General features: G+C 39.3%; 1 protein-coding gene across 2 annotated transcripts in view; it reads right to left on the bottom strand.

Annotated features, from left to right (window-relative positions):
* Positions 1-15592, bottom strand: part of PTPRO (protein tyrosine phosphatase receptor type O) — a 245685-nt gene that overhangs the window by 113535 nt on the left and 116558 nt on the right. For both annotated transcript variants that reach the window (XM_047742814.1, XM_047742813.1), the window contains exon 2: positions 1832-2105. In XM_047742814.1, coding sequence (XP_047598770.1) covers positions 1832-2105 — 274 coding nt within the window. The remainder of the gene's footprint in view (positions 1-1831; positions 2106-15592) is intronic.

A 15592-nucleotide genomic window follows, 5' to 3' on the forward strand; every position in this document is an offset into this window, starting at 1 on the left:
TGTTCTCTGATCACAACAGAGTTTACCTAGAAATGAATAAAAGGATCTCTGAAAAATGGCAAGATGGATATTCAGCAGCACACTTGCTAAGCCCACATGTTGAAAAAGAAATCACAAAAGAAAATAAACAAATATTTTGAATACAACTCATTGCACACACTAAAATGTCCAGGAGATATAGTGGAAATCTCTTATCATGTGCCTACTTACCATTTACTTATCATTAGCTTACTGGTCAAATGACTTTATGAATCATCAGCTAAGGGTCTGACTGTTGGAGCTTTTTCTGGTCTGGAGTGGCTAAACATATGCTAATGAATGTTAGGTCAACAACAATAACTACACTTTTATTTTGCTTTATGCCTTAGTCTCCCCCCACCCCCGCACCAGTTCTTTCTTCTATTACTTGCTCAACTGAATTGAATTAATATTTATTGAACACTTATTAAGTGTAAAGTTAATGCTAGGTGCCTATGAGATTGTGAAGTTGGTAAGGCACAGTTTTGGATTTCAAGGAATTTTATTATCTCCATTGTTTACCTACATCTGCTACCTGGACCTATTAACGCCCAGTTTACCTCTCTCTGCAACATGTTTAAAACGGTATTTTAGAAAAGGTAGGTTCTTCCTTTAATTCTACTAGGTCTTAGATTTACTCATTGTATTTATAAACCTTGAAGGTCTTGGGTTTATGTCATTCCACTCCTAATTTTTTAGGATTCAATACTGATTCTAGGACTCTGTGAAGGGAAACATTAATTAATTTTTGACAGACATATTAAAAATATGTCTTCTAGCTTGATTCTGAGTTCTTGCTTCCTGATGTTTCTTTTTCCTTTTATCCCAAGAGAAAAAAAATCACTATGTCCTTTTCCTTGTTTGTGGCGAAAATGACTTCAAGTAGCTGGCATTTAAGAAAATCACAGCCACTGGAAAATTAGCACTGAAGGATAATAAGCAAAAAGAACTTTACTGAGCCATTAAATTGCTCTAGTGGTAAACTCTGCCATCTTATAGATAACATTTCTTCTTCTAATCTCAATTTGAGACTTGAGATGTTATTAGAAGATAACATTTCTTCTTCTAACATATTCATCAACAGATATGATAAAGTTATATCTCAATTTGAGATCAATATAATCTCAATTGAGATTATATCTCAATTTGAGATAAAGTTCCAGAGAGAAAAGTAAAAATCACATATAGTTAAAATTACTCCTAAAAATTCTTAATGTCAGCATTAATGGTTTAAGACATGAACTACTGAAGGTTAAAATGCCAATGATTTGAGAGGTATTTTGGTATTTTTCTTGGGCATGGAAGCCAAGGCTTTTTGGAAGGTGAGGTCAAGAATAGAAACCGATAAATAACATCTTTTTCTCTCTCTCAGCTAAAAATGTATAATTAATTTTGAGAAAGCTAAATATGAGTATAAATTCCTTGTCTCAAAACCCAAATGGCTTAATATAAGAGTATGTGTTCTGGAAAAAAATAGCTTAGTTATAATCATACTATTCAGTTATATATCAAAAAATTACATGGTCTAATCATGAATCTAAAATTAATATTCAACCTGAAAATATATTGTCTTATTGCGGTTTACTTTTTTGGGTTTGAAACAGATTTTTTCTTTAACAGAAGGTAACAGTTTAATATTATCAAATGCTGGCACAAAAACGTATTTTCAACAAAAAGCAGAACTTTGAATTTATGCCGCTCGACTTCAAGGTGATTGGACTTGCCATCCTGGGCTGACGTTCTTTCAGTGAGGGCCCCATGAGAATACACCCAAAGAAGAAACACAGAGGACAATACCACAAAGGATGCTTACTTGTTAACACAGTGATTGATCTGGATGGCTTGGTAACCACATTTCCATTTACCACTACCAGAGTGATTATATAATAAAGACCATGGTAATTAGCCTTAAAGGTAACAGGAGGAGGCAAAGTGCTGTTGAAGTCCTCAAATTCGAAGAAGTAATTTTTTGATTCCCCAGTTATCTTCACAACATACACAGATGACGGGCTCGTGACATCTGGGGCTTCTAAAGACACAACGATGCTATTATCATCTTGAACAGTTACATGGAATGTTGTGGCATTCTGTTTAAGAAAAGAGAAAAACAAAAGGAAATGAAGGTCACATTGAGATCGTGAGCAATAAAATTATGCTGAGCTTGTTTTTCCAAAACTAATGTTTGTGAGAAGCATCACCCAGGTATTTTAGTGTTCAAGGAAAAGCAGAAAGAGAGAGCTTAACCCTCTTATGACTACGGATCTACTCAGGATTTTATTTTTGATTCTTCTCCATTGAAAATCTGCTCCCAGTTCCTGGATTGTGTCATGTAATAAACACAAAATGAGTGGAAATGAATAAAGAATGAAATGAATGAAAATCATCTTGGCACTCAACTTCCAGAGAAATTCTTGGTTTCAGCTCTGCTGGAGAAACTATACAGATGGAGCACTCTGGAAGGAGTAATGCTGTGGTATCCTAGGAGAATTCTAGAAGAATGTTGCAAAACAGTTATTTCCTCTCTCACTTTTCACCTGTCAGTTCTGAAAATAATAATAATTTAAAAAGTCAGGACTGAGAATCCTGTGATAATCCTCCTCACTGGAGGTTAGCCAATCTTTAATCAGAGAAGCTAACAGGGTGTTTGAAGAAGGAACCAGACTGAGGATAACTGGAAAAGGCAGCGGTCAGGGGAATGACAACCGCTCTAAGGGTTCTAGATCAATGTTTATGGACAGTATTTGAAAAGCCATGGTGTGGTTGGCTTAAATACCCCTTCCTGATTCTTTCCCATACTGTACAGCAGAATAGTCCTTCTGCTCTCTGGTCTCCCACAAGACTCACATACTTTGTATCATTGCTGCTTTGCTTTTAATTCATCTTCGGGGTATATGGTGTCTGGGAAGTTATTTCCCTGCTTTGAGCCTCAGATCTCTCTTCTGTGAAAGGGGGACAGAACAATTGCTAAAACTTGGTTAGGACTTACCAGGATCCAGATACGAAGCTAGGTAGGTCTATAAACACAGTCATCTCATTTAATACGCAAAATGACCTGATGAGATAGGTACTTTTATCAATGTCAGTTTGTAGTTAAGGAAACCGAAGGTCAGAAGGATTGAGTCGCCTGCTCAAGGTGACACATCTAGTCTGGACTAGTACCGAAACTGAGCTTCATTATGTCCACATGTCTGTTTCTCTTCCCCTCTTGACTTGTTTTCCTTACACTCAGTCTGGTAAGTCTCTGTTAAATGAATGAAGGAATTGCTGATTGCATTAAAATTATATGTGGACATTTGCCTCTTAGAATTAACCTAATGGTACTGCCCATATAGTCAGTAGCCAAATCAAGCCTACAGTACATATCAGTATCAGAAAGGAGGCTCTAAGTGTACCTAAAAAAAAGTACTGATTTTTTCCTATTATTTACTCGTTCTAGAAAACTAATTCTTATAGGTCCTAGTATTTGTAAAGAATACCGACCATTAACAGAAATTTATTTCTATGTTAACATTTAATAGACTTAATTGTGTTCATGACATTCTAACCATATGAGACCTTGGGTTCTTTAGGGGCAGGGGCTGTATCTTATTTCTGGCTGCACCTCTAGCTCCAGGACCACTGTCTGGCATATGCCAGGTACTTTGTGGTCTGGATGGTCCTAGTCAGAACTCTATAATACGGATCAGTCAGTATGGATTGACTTCATATATATGTGTGTGTGTATATATATATATATATATATATATATATATATTTAAAGATTTCATTTATTTATTTGATAGAGACACGGTGAAAAAGGAAATACAAGCAGGGGGAGTGGGAGAGGGAGAAGCAGGCTTCCTGCTAAGCAGGGAGCCTGATATGGGACTCCATCCCAAGAACCCTGGGATCATGACCTGAGCCGAAGGCAGACGCTTAACAATCAAGCCACCCAGGTGCCCCTGGATTGACTTTTAAAATGTACTTTTTTGGGGCACCTGGGTGGCTCAGTGGGTTGAAGCCTCTGCCTTCAGCTCAGGTCATGATTCCAGGGTCCTGGGATCAAGCCACGTATCGGGCTCTCTGCTCAGCAGGGAGCCTACTTCCTTCTCTCTCTCTCTGCCTGATTCTCTGCCTACTTGTGATCTCAGTCTGTCAAATAAATAAATAAAATCTTTTAAAAAAAAGTCCTTTTCTCCTCATTGTCTTTCATCGTCACACACATGGGTAGGTTTCTAAAATTTTGTACTTTTGAAAAACATAACAAACATACAGAAAATGTGACCCACTGTTATTGTCAGCGATCCAGGTGAGACTGAGAAGCTAAACCAAGCATCCAATATCTAATAACATTGAACTCTGGCTTTTATTCATTATTGGTTACAGAAATGGATTCACTAATTCAGAAAACACTTAACTGTACAAACATCAGGTTCAGAATTATTAAGAATTTTATGCTCTATGTTTTAATGGCCAATAACAAAAAAATTTGTGATAATGAAAAGAGGGGTACATAAACTCCATTTTGCCAAGTGTTTAAGAGATACGTATCTAGTGGGTCATGATGCTTCATAGACACAGCAATCTTCCAGGGAAAGGGACTAATCTTCCAAAATCTAACGACAGCTTTGGGGATGATCGTATCAGCCATGAATATAAGCATTGGCCCATGTGCTCCCAGGTCGCCAAAAATAAATCAGGGTAGGCTAATCAGATTCAGTCGGTGGGACTAATGAGAATAAGGCAGCACGCCAAGTGAGTCTAGGCAGTGAGCCTAAAGAAATGTCATTACAGCATTTCTTCTCTGTCCTCTGTGCTTCAGCTTTTCCTGGAATCTATATTCAGGAGAAGATTCTGGATGCTTGCTGCAGGCACAGAACCCTTGCTGATATGTAAAGCAAGAAGAAAGAGTTAAAAGTTACAGAAATGGATTTCAACTTAGGCAAGGCCAGCATGGATTTATTTGGTGGATAGAGAAGTATTTAAAAAAAATTTTTTTTTTGAAAAAAAAAAAAAAAGTATTGCTTGACTCTGCAATGAAAATATTTTTACTGAGATTTCCTCTGCATAATACAATTTAATATAGAAATTTCTCTGCTCCAACACTCTCATTTTACACTTAAAGAACAACGGTGCAAATGTCACCCAGCTAATTGATGTCGGAACAAGGTCAGGATCCAAACATCCTTCTGTCTCCCAGTAGTTCTCTTTCCCGAAGGAGAAGTAGGCTGCTCGAGGCAGCAAAGGGAGGCAGGGTGCTTGGCTTCATCAAGGAAGGGGGAGCCCAGGAACCTGTAACCTTCTCTATGGCCAGTCCCACGGGACAGAAGCTACTAGAGAGAGAGTGGGCAGCGTTAAAGAGGAGAAAAATGCCCGATGAGTACCTGGAATGTGGGACAAGAATAGAACTGGTCTCACATACTCCAGTCTGACATCATAGGACGTCTTCCACCATCTCTGACAAACATAGCAACTGTTAGCTATCTATCCCCTAATCTAGACCATGCTTTGCACTTGGCGTTTTATATCTTTTCCTTTTTTCCTTACAACAATCTTTAGAAGTAAGTGTCTTTCTCCCCATTTTACTCAGAGAGGTTAAATAATCTGCTTAAGAACGCAGCTATAGGCTTGGAATCAGAGGACCTGAGTTTCTACTCCTTTGCTGCAACATATTATCTGACAACATGGGAAAACGCAAGGAACTGCTTACTTTCTTTTTTTTTTTTTTTAAGATTTTCTTTATTTGTTTATCAGAGAGAGAGGAGAGAGCACAAGCAGAGGGAGTGGCAAGCAGAGGGAGAGGGGGAAGCAGACTGCCCGCTAAGCAGGGAGCCCAATGCAGGGATCGATCCCAGGACCCTGGGATCATGACCTGGGTCAAAGGCAGAGGCTTAACTGATTGAGCCACCCAGGCATTCCCAACTGCTTAATTTCTAAAATAGGGGTGTTTCCTACAAACTCATGGGATTTGGGTAAGAATTAAATGGCTTTTTAGAAAAATACTAATAGGATGAACCCAGTAAATATTACCTGTATCTCAAAGATTCTTGTGTTTTAGTTAAGTTGTGAATCTCTCAATGACCTGTCAACTAAAGAAGTTCTATAAACATTCATTTAACTAAACTTCACAACTCTATGGAATTCTGTGATCATATTCACTTGATGTTATATTCACATTGGAGAGCTATCCATTCTATCATTTCAACAACAAATAAACATTAGCAGAGAGCAAACTTGGCATCAGGTATTTTGCTGGGGGTTAGCGACAGGCTTTGAGTAAGATGGCGGACTTGACCTCCTAGAGCTCAGATTAGAGTCAGAGAGGCTCACCCAAATGCATAATTATAACAGCATGTTGAGTGTTACTATTTGCAGACTTAGAAAAACTGTTTGATGCCTGTTTTTGCTGTCTGTATGGGATCCCTTGATTATATCTTCTTGTTTTGGAGCACTGCTTCTTTCCCACCGTAAGGCCAAGAAGGAATCCTGATGGCGGTTCCGAATAGCAGTGCACTACTCCCAGATGAGAGCAGGAGGTACTTTGACTCAGTCAGGGTGAATCCTAGTGCCCAGTTCCCCCTTCATGGAGAGAGCCGGGGGTGCTACTGGGGACCAAGCTAGTAAATAGAAGGCTTTATCTGAAATTTTATAACTGGAATTAGTGGGGAAGAGTTTTTTCTCCTCTGGCTCCAAGTATGTATGGATGCAAAACTGGAGAAGTCAGTATCTATCATTCTGTCCCACAAAGACAGTTGCTTGAGGGAGCATCCCTGATGTGGTCTGAGGCTCTGGTTCACTCACCCTAAGGCTATGCCCCCGTGCAGTTTGGGGCATAGTGAATAGTGAATAAATCCCAGTGAATAAATCCCAGTTGATGGCTTATGTCAGTTAAGCTGGATTTCCAAAATTGACAGCCAAAAGTCCCAGTCAACACAAAAGAATTGTTCAGTGCTCTAGACATGTAGAGAAGAACGCAATTAATTCTGCTTCTGCAATGGGTATGAGGAAAGATTGCAAGTTGAAAGTGATGCTTGAAAAATTCTCAGGAGTTTTCCAGGGGAACAAAGGTCAGTGCATCATCTGAAGAAATGGGAAGAAGGCCCCACAGGCCTCTGGGTGGTTAGATCATGGTAGCACTTTCAGAGAGGAGGGTTGATAGGCTAGTCCAAGATGTGAATTTAGGTGTTTTTTAGGCCAAAAGAAATCATGGTCTGTTTTAATACAGGAATGTGACATAATCAGGTCACAGCTTACAAAGATCAATACAGTTAGGAACATGGACCAGTATAGTTAGGGATTGCCCGAGTGGGCCCACCTAAGGCCAGTAGACTATAAGGAGGCTGTTGCAACCTTTCAGGTAAGACCTGATGAAAGTCTGAGCCAATGCTGGTTAAAGCATATCTGCCTGTGTGACGTGCACTTAGAACATTATTAATGCGTCAGCTTGCAATCCAATCAATGATTAGACATATTAGAGGACATTTTAGAGGGAACAATTAGGAAATTCTGCTGTGCTAAGGTTGCCACATAAGAAGTAATGGGATGCTCGATTCTTTTCAATAGTGATATCAACGGTGTCCGGTGTTTCTATAGCACTACGGTCATACTTCTCTGCAGATGCTGTGGAATTCATCCATTTCGCCTCCTGTCCAGCTGTGGGAAAAGTTTTCCAGCAAGATCTTCCTTCCTTTCAGTTTCTTCAGGAACATCAAGTGACCAGGGCTGTCCTGAGAGGGCAGAGCTCCCCCTGACACTTTCTCAGAATTATTCACAGCTCTCTTTCAGAAATTGTCAGGACAGAATTTGGATGTTGCTGTCAAAGGCTAGGGATGGTGGCCTCCCCCTCATTTTCCATGACATCTGCAATCTTCAGATACTGAGCAGCCAGCACATATCAGAAATTGTGCCAGAGGCTGGGGATTCACTCTATTTAGGAGTAAAGAGGAAGATCGGTATTATGTGCCTTTGTCCTTCCTAATGTCCTGTCTAACCAATAATAACGATGATGATAATGATGATGATGATAAGGAGGACACTATCATTGTAAAGGACACTAACTTATACAGAGCTTATAATGAGCTGCCAGAAACTTCTCTGAAGCTCATTCAGCAAGCTGTTGATGCATGCCTGCTGAGCGAATATAGTTACAATTGGCTGTGTAATACAAGACTTCAATATAAGTGTCCTAAATGTATCTTTTCAGGTAGAACCTATGGGTTTCTCTCTGTGCCTTGGTCCACATCCACGCCGGGTCAACCTTTCATGTTTTAGATGCTTAAATACACTCACTTCTGTTTTTATGACTTCATGATAGAGAATCCTCTTTTTTTGGCTCTTTTTGGTAAAGAAGTCCAAACTCACCTGTCAGGCAGGTCATATAAATGAGAGAAGCAATCTAGGGTGACAGGATTGATTGATGAAATAGTTAGCCGATGGGAGGGTGCATGCACTGCCTAAAAGCATCATTAAAAAGCAAAATTATAACAAAATAAAACTATGCTGGCCGAAGAAAACACCTTTGCAGGCCAGTCTCAGTCCAGAGGCTGTCAGATTACAACACCTGAATTTGTTGCAGTGTCATTTCCTTTATCAAACATCTTATCTTTGGACCTTCAGCTTCTGACCATACTCTTTGCTCTCCCCAGCCAGAATGCAGAAATGATAACTAAAGTCTGTTACTCCCAATGCATTCATTTACAGTAAATACAGAAGGCATTTACTTATCAGTTACTGGGTGTGTATATATGTGTGTATTAAGTGGCATTTTATTATATATATTAATGCAGTAATTATTTCCTGATTCTTAATATGGGCTTGTACTACAAGCTCTGTAGAACTCTTAATTCTGGAGATTAAACAAAACATGCTTAAGGAAAGAATTTAACGTGGCATTTTTAAATGAGAGAAACGCTCTGCTGGAGAGATGTGCCAAAATTCAATGTGCTATTTAGGAATATAATAATAGTCATGTATCACATTTTATATTTTTTAAAGCACTTTTGAATTCATTTTCTCATTTGATCCTCAAAACATCCCATCAAGTTATTATCTCACTTCACGGGTGAAAACACTGAGGTGTGAAGAAATTAAACGGGTTTCTCAAGGCTACTTTACAATGATGTGGAGGACTTAGCACTGAAGGCAATTCTTTAACTACAAATTTTATGACTCTATTATGCTCCTCTTCCCAGATGATCAGATCCTGGAGCCAGAATGATTTCCCAAATGCTACTTTTCATATCTGTATTTAATTGGTGGTGAACTCCCTCAGCACAAACCGTGACTTATTCCTCTAGGTTATGACTGATAGATGCTCCAAAAGGGTGGTATCACAAAAAAAAAAAGACAATTTTGAGAGATAAAAAGAAATTCTGGGACAGCTGGGTGGCTCGGTAGGTTGAGTGTCCAACTCTTGGTTTTAGCTCAGGTCAGGATCTCAGGGTCCTGGGATCAAGGGAGCCCTCAGTGGGCTCCACGCTCAGCAGGGTGTCTGCTCGTGATTCTCTCTCTCTCCCTCTGCTCTGCTTCCTGCTCACACTTTCTCTTTCTCTCAAATAAGTAAAAAATCTTAATTCCTTAATTACCTAATTAATTCTGGAGACAGGCACACCTTGGTGCAAGTCCCACTTAAGTGATACTCTCTCATTTTGAGTCTGAGAGCCTCAGTTGCTCCAGGTAAATCATGGAAACACTAAAATAACTAGGTTTTTGAGGGGAAACAAATGAGATCTATGTGTGCATTACTTAACACACTACAAAATATTTAGTAGATTCTCTGAATGCAATACCTGATTGTTACTGCAAAATTTATGACCTATGTTTTCACATTGATTTTCTTTAGGACATGTAGGTTGTAGAAGTCATATCTTTTTAGGACACTAACACTGTGATTCATATATGGTTCAATAGCTATTCTGTCTTTCAGTCTGTTTATACAGTAATCAGTATCACCCGTTTTTGTGGCATCACGAACAAGAGCATCCAGTATTTCTTGTTCTATTATGCCTGCGTACGACAGCCTGAGCTGCCCTATTTGACTGAGGGTTACCATGGGAACAGTTTCCAGGACCTACTGTGCTGAGTAGCTTCGAGACCTGGGAAGCTGTGCCTGGATGATGACTAACTTGGGGGGAGGGGGGATCATAGTCCAGGAAGCCACAAAATGCATTTGTTCTCAACAGTTCAATGATCAGGCCACTTCTAAAAATACGCAACATTCTGGCTTAATGTGTTATGAAAAATAGGGGTTCCTGGCAGGTGAATTCTGTCTGTGAAGTAAGTGTTATTTTCATAAAATCAGGCCCTCACAAGTAGAATTTTGCCTGAATGTTGTATCCCCCAAAACTTTTCTCTATCCTTTCCAGTATTTCTAGTTTTAAAACAGTTTTACCTCAGAAACATGCGTAGGAAAATGCAGCTGTCCCACTTCTTGAAAGCTAATGATGATGGTGCTAATCATTTATTTTAGAATGGACGAGTTCAGTCAAATTTCCCCACAGGCATCAAGTGTCTCTCCAACTGTGACACCAGTTAATTAAATCCTGATGATAGTTAACAAAGAGGGCAGTCAAGTTACCAAACATGTAGTTCACAGCATATTTAGGTGAGACCCTCGTGACCTTCTGTGTGCACTGACCTTTAACTCCCCTGAGTTGTTAACATCCTCAGCAACAAAACCACCAGATCTTCAATGCGTATAGTTTCTTATGCCCTCTGCCATCACTGAGACTTTATGGTTTTCCTAGAAGATCATGCCAGATAAATTCAAGCCCAGAAGTTTAGGGAGATGAAGTGTGATACTTTACATACAGACTTTGCTCAATGCTTACCTTCATGTAGTTTTTAAAAACTGAGTGCTTACTGTATGCTTGGTGCTAAGGATAAAATGGTTGAGAAAAGAAATTTGGTTGCTGTCCCAATGGTTTTTGGGTCTACAGCAAAAGAAAGGAAATATACCATTTTAGATAATTAAATAATTACAAGTGGAAAAGGCATTGTTGAGAAGACCTCAGCAGGAGGATCTAACCTGGTGGAAGTAAGAGTCTAAACATGTAAGGATAGGCATCAGTAAGGGTTAGCCTGTTGAGGAGCTGAAGAATCGGATTTCTGAAGAAAATGTATTTGAAGACCTGGAGAATAGAGAAAGCACAGTGTATTTGAGAAACCAGAATGGTATCAGAATGGCCAATACTAGAGACTGGATCATGGGATACTTTGTAGGTTCTTGTAAAAAAGAGTTGAACTTTATGCTCAAGGCAATGGGAAGCCACTTATAGGTTATTAGGGGCATGAAATAATCAGATTTGCGTCTGTAATAGAAGTAAGATATGTTAACTGCTGGCTCTCAGAACTTTTAATCTAAAAGTGCTTGATAATGAGCCACTTGGGATAGAAGGGAATCCTCTAACTGGTGTGAGAAGAATCATCTAGGGAAACAAACAAAAACAGGAACAAAAAAACCAGTCAAACTAGTATTCGAGTTACAAAGAAAAGAATGGCTTTATTCCAGAAAGGAAGAGGGAGAGATAAGAGAGGGGCTAGAAAAAAAACACAGAAGAGCCAGCAAGATGGTGTGATGCTGGGAGAGAGAAGGGCAATCAGCCAGTGGAAATACCCAGATGGAGGAGGTCGAAGAGCATTTTAAAACTGGAAATGCCTAATTTTCCATTTGAAGTTAGCATTTTGAATAGTAAACACTTATCCATCTTCCCAAATGCCAACCTTTAATAATATTTGCTAGACTCACGAATGCTTTGTGTGAGTGGGTCATTTGTGAAACTTGCTAAATGGGCTGCGTTTCACGTCCAAGTTTTGGGGCACAGAAGCGCTATTTGCGGATCTTGACATCTGGGGAAGAGGGAGTGAGAAGGCAAACGTCCTCCAAATTGGCAAAAATGTGGACTTCCATCGGAGATGGTAAGGGATTTAAGGCCAATTTTATTTAGGTCTCAAGGGTGCAGGAAGGTCCTTCTGGATATAGTGCGGAGAGCTCCTTGGTGAGGATAGGTGGAAGCAGGTGTAATCGAACTAGAATAGGGAAGAAATGAAGGTGGTTAAGACCAGGGTGATGTCAGCAGCAATTCAGAGGGTACGTTTCCCAGAACTCAGCGACCTGAGATTTGAGTTCACTGTGAGCTGGTTGTGGTGCTGATTTCATGTGGTCCATGATTTCATTCATGTGTCCATGAAATCATCATCATCCTCTCCATCATCATCACCATCATCATCATCATCTCCAGGAAAGACGACAGGTATTACCAAGGTCAGGAGAAGACTGATGTGTACCATTCATTTAGTTCATTTTGGTACCTAATAAGTATGAGGTGCCTGTGGGACACCCAAATGCAAACGTCAAGTAGGTGATAAGATACACGGATCCAGAATTTAGAAGAGAGGTCTACACCAAATACTTGGAACAGATTATATCACAGATGGCACCTGGGATCTGGAAATCAAGAAAATACCACACTACAGCTGCTACTATTACTAGAGCTTACTTTTATTTAAAAATGTACTTTGTGCTAAGAACTTTTTAGGCATTACTTCACTTAATCTTCTTAGCCACCCTCTGAAATAGATATTATTATTTGCATTTTCCAGATTGGTAATTGAGCCTCAGAAAGATTAAATAACACATCTAAGATCACATAGCTTTTAAGTGGTAGACAAGAGAATTCGATCCACATTCCTTTGATTCCAAAGTCTGTGTTACTGCCATGATCTGCATTTCAGACTATCTTTTACTTAATTTCTTTGCAACCAAGAATCATGAGTGTCACTTTAAGTAATAGGAAGAGTAATGACATAATGGCAAATAAAGTTGAACATTGAATTCTGTGCCATTACACACAGAGCTCTCCGAACCTTAGTTTCTTTTTCTATAAAATGGGAAAAGGATACTCACCTTACAGTTTGTTATGAGAATACACTGAGAAAAATGTAGTTAAGATACTTGCCATGTTTTATGCCTTACACATACTAAGTGCTTTATTTTGGTGGATTAAAAGATGTGGAAATTACAACTAATGAATCTGGCTAAGGAAGCTCTTACTAGCTACATTGCAAAGGTTTCTGATTATCACAGGAAACCTAACAGACCATGAAAGGGATTTAATTTCGCACTTGTGTTAGAGCCCTCAACATCATAATAAAATCCTAAATTAATAATCATGCAGTTTCTCAGCGTGCATTTTTCAGGAACAATGGTAGCTCAGATTTGATTTTACTTGATATATGGACAGAATTGAATGATTCAATTGAATCATTCATTGAATCAATTGAATGATTTCAATTAGAAATATTATTTCTTATTGTTTTATTAAAATGACTTCTAAACTCGTCTAACTTTCTCCCATTTTCTCTCTTCTCCAAAATACCAAATTATGAGGCTCTTGGGTGGCTCTGTTGTTAAGAGTCTGTCTTTGGCTCAGATCATGATCCCAGGGACCTGGGATCAAGCCCTGCATCCGGCTCCCTGCTTGGTGGAAAGCCTGTTTCCTCCTCTCCCACTCCTCTTGCTTGTGTTCCCTCTCTCGCTGTGTCTCTCTCTGTCAAATAAAAATATTTAAAAACAAAATTCCAAAGTATGAATAGTAACAGAATTGTGAAGTTACAAGATCTTGGTTAAACAATAAAATCATGAAAATAGGATTATGAAGAGTAAGGGACATAAAATTCAGTGTAAAAATGTTTTGCTTATCAGACTGTTGAGCATGGACAAGTTATGCAGCTTCTCTGAGACAGCTTCTCCTCCGTAAAATGGGCTTGCTCATCTTCTTGCAACTATTCTTTTGTGGTGACTCTATTGGGTAATGTGTGTAAAGTACCTAGTGGAACTGGGTGCTTTCTGAGCACCCCCATGAGAGCAGGGTTCAGATCGTGTGAATGTTCTGGGTTAAAAACTTCGGGGAAGAATCCCTGGGCTTAATATTTGCTACCAAATTAGGACCGGATTTCTTTGCGTGACACTCTCCCCCCTCCACAGTCTGTCTCAAATGTACTATCCCATCTTACCTGCCACCACTTTTCTGTCAGGAATTCTGTGAGCCCCACACATTTGGCAAATTCCCTGCTCCATATGCCCCAGGCACTTTCTTGCCTCTGTGTTTCTATTTTGTATTCCTTCTGACTAAAATATCCTTTCTCCTACTTCAAATATCCAGTTCTATTTGACACCGACATCTCTATAAAATGCCACCTTTTATTTGTTTGTTTGTTAATTTATGTATGTATTTATTTATAGTTTCAGGGGTAGAGTTTAGTGATTCACCAGTTGTATACACCACCCAGTGCTCATTACCTCAAATGCCCTCCTTAATGCCCGTCATCCTGTTACCCCATCCTCTCACCCACAGCCCCTCCAGCAACCTTCAGTTTGTTTCCTATAGTTAAGAATCTCTTATGGCACAGCAAAGGAAACAGTCAACAAAACAAAGAGGCAACCCACAGAATGGGAGAAGATATTTGCAAATGACAGTACAGACAAAAGGCTGATATCCAGGATCTATAAAGAACTTCTCAAACTCAACACACACAAAACAGATAATCATGTCAAAAAATGGGCAGAAGACATGAACAGACACTTCTCCAATGAAGACATACAAATGGCTATCAGACACATGAAAAAATGTTCATTATCACTAGCCATCAGGGAGATTCAAATGAAAACCACACTGAGATACCACCTTACACCAGTTAGAATGGCCAAAATTAAGAAGACAGTAAGCAACGTGTGTTGGAGAGGATGTGGAGAAAGGGGAACCCTCTTACACTGTTGGTGGGAATGCAAGTTGGTGCAGCCACTTTGGAAAACAGTGTGGAGATTCCTTAAGAAATTAAAAATAGAGATTCCCTATGACCCTGAAATTGCACTACTGGGTATTTACCCCAAAGATACAGATGTAGTGAAAAGAAGGGCTATCTGTACCCCAATATTCATAGCAGAAATGGCCACGGTCACCAAACTGTGGAAAGAACCAAGATGCCCTTCAACAGATGAAAAGATAAGGAAGATGTGGTCCATATACACTATGGAGTATTATGCTTCCCTCAGAAAGGATGAATACCCAACTTTTGTATCAACATGGACGGGACTGGAAGAGATTATGCTGAGTGAAATAATTCAAGCAGAGAGAGCCAATTATCATATGGTTTCACTTATTTGTGGAGCATAAGAAATAACACAGAGGACATGGGGAGATGGAGAGGAGAAGGGAGTTGAGGGAAATTGGAGGGGGAGATGAACCATGAGAGACTATGGACTCTGAAAAACAATCTGAGGGTTTTGAAGGGGTGGGGGGTGGGAATTGGGTGAGCCTGGTGGGGGATATTATGGAGGGCACATATTGCATGGAGCACTAGGTATGGTACATAAACAGTGAATTCTGGTACACTGATAAGAAATTAAAAAAAATAAAAAATAAAAAAAATAAAAAGAATCTCTTATGGTTTGTCTCCCTCTTTGATTTTGTCTTATTTTATTTTTCCCTCCCTTCCCCTATGCTCCTCTGTTTTGTTTCTTAAATTCCAACTATGTGTGAAATCATATGATATTAGTCTTTCTCTGACTGACTTATTTCACTAAGCATAATACCCT

Source organism: Lutra lutra, chromosome 8 (assembly GCF_902655055.1).
Source record: "Lutra lutra chromosome 8, mLutLut1.2, whole genome shotgun sequence".
Taxonomy (NCBI): Eukaryota; Metazoa; Chordata; class Mammalia; order Carnivora; family Mustelidae; genus Lutra; species Lutra lutra.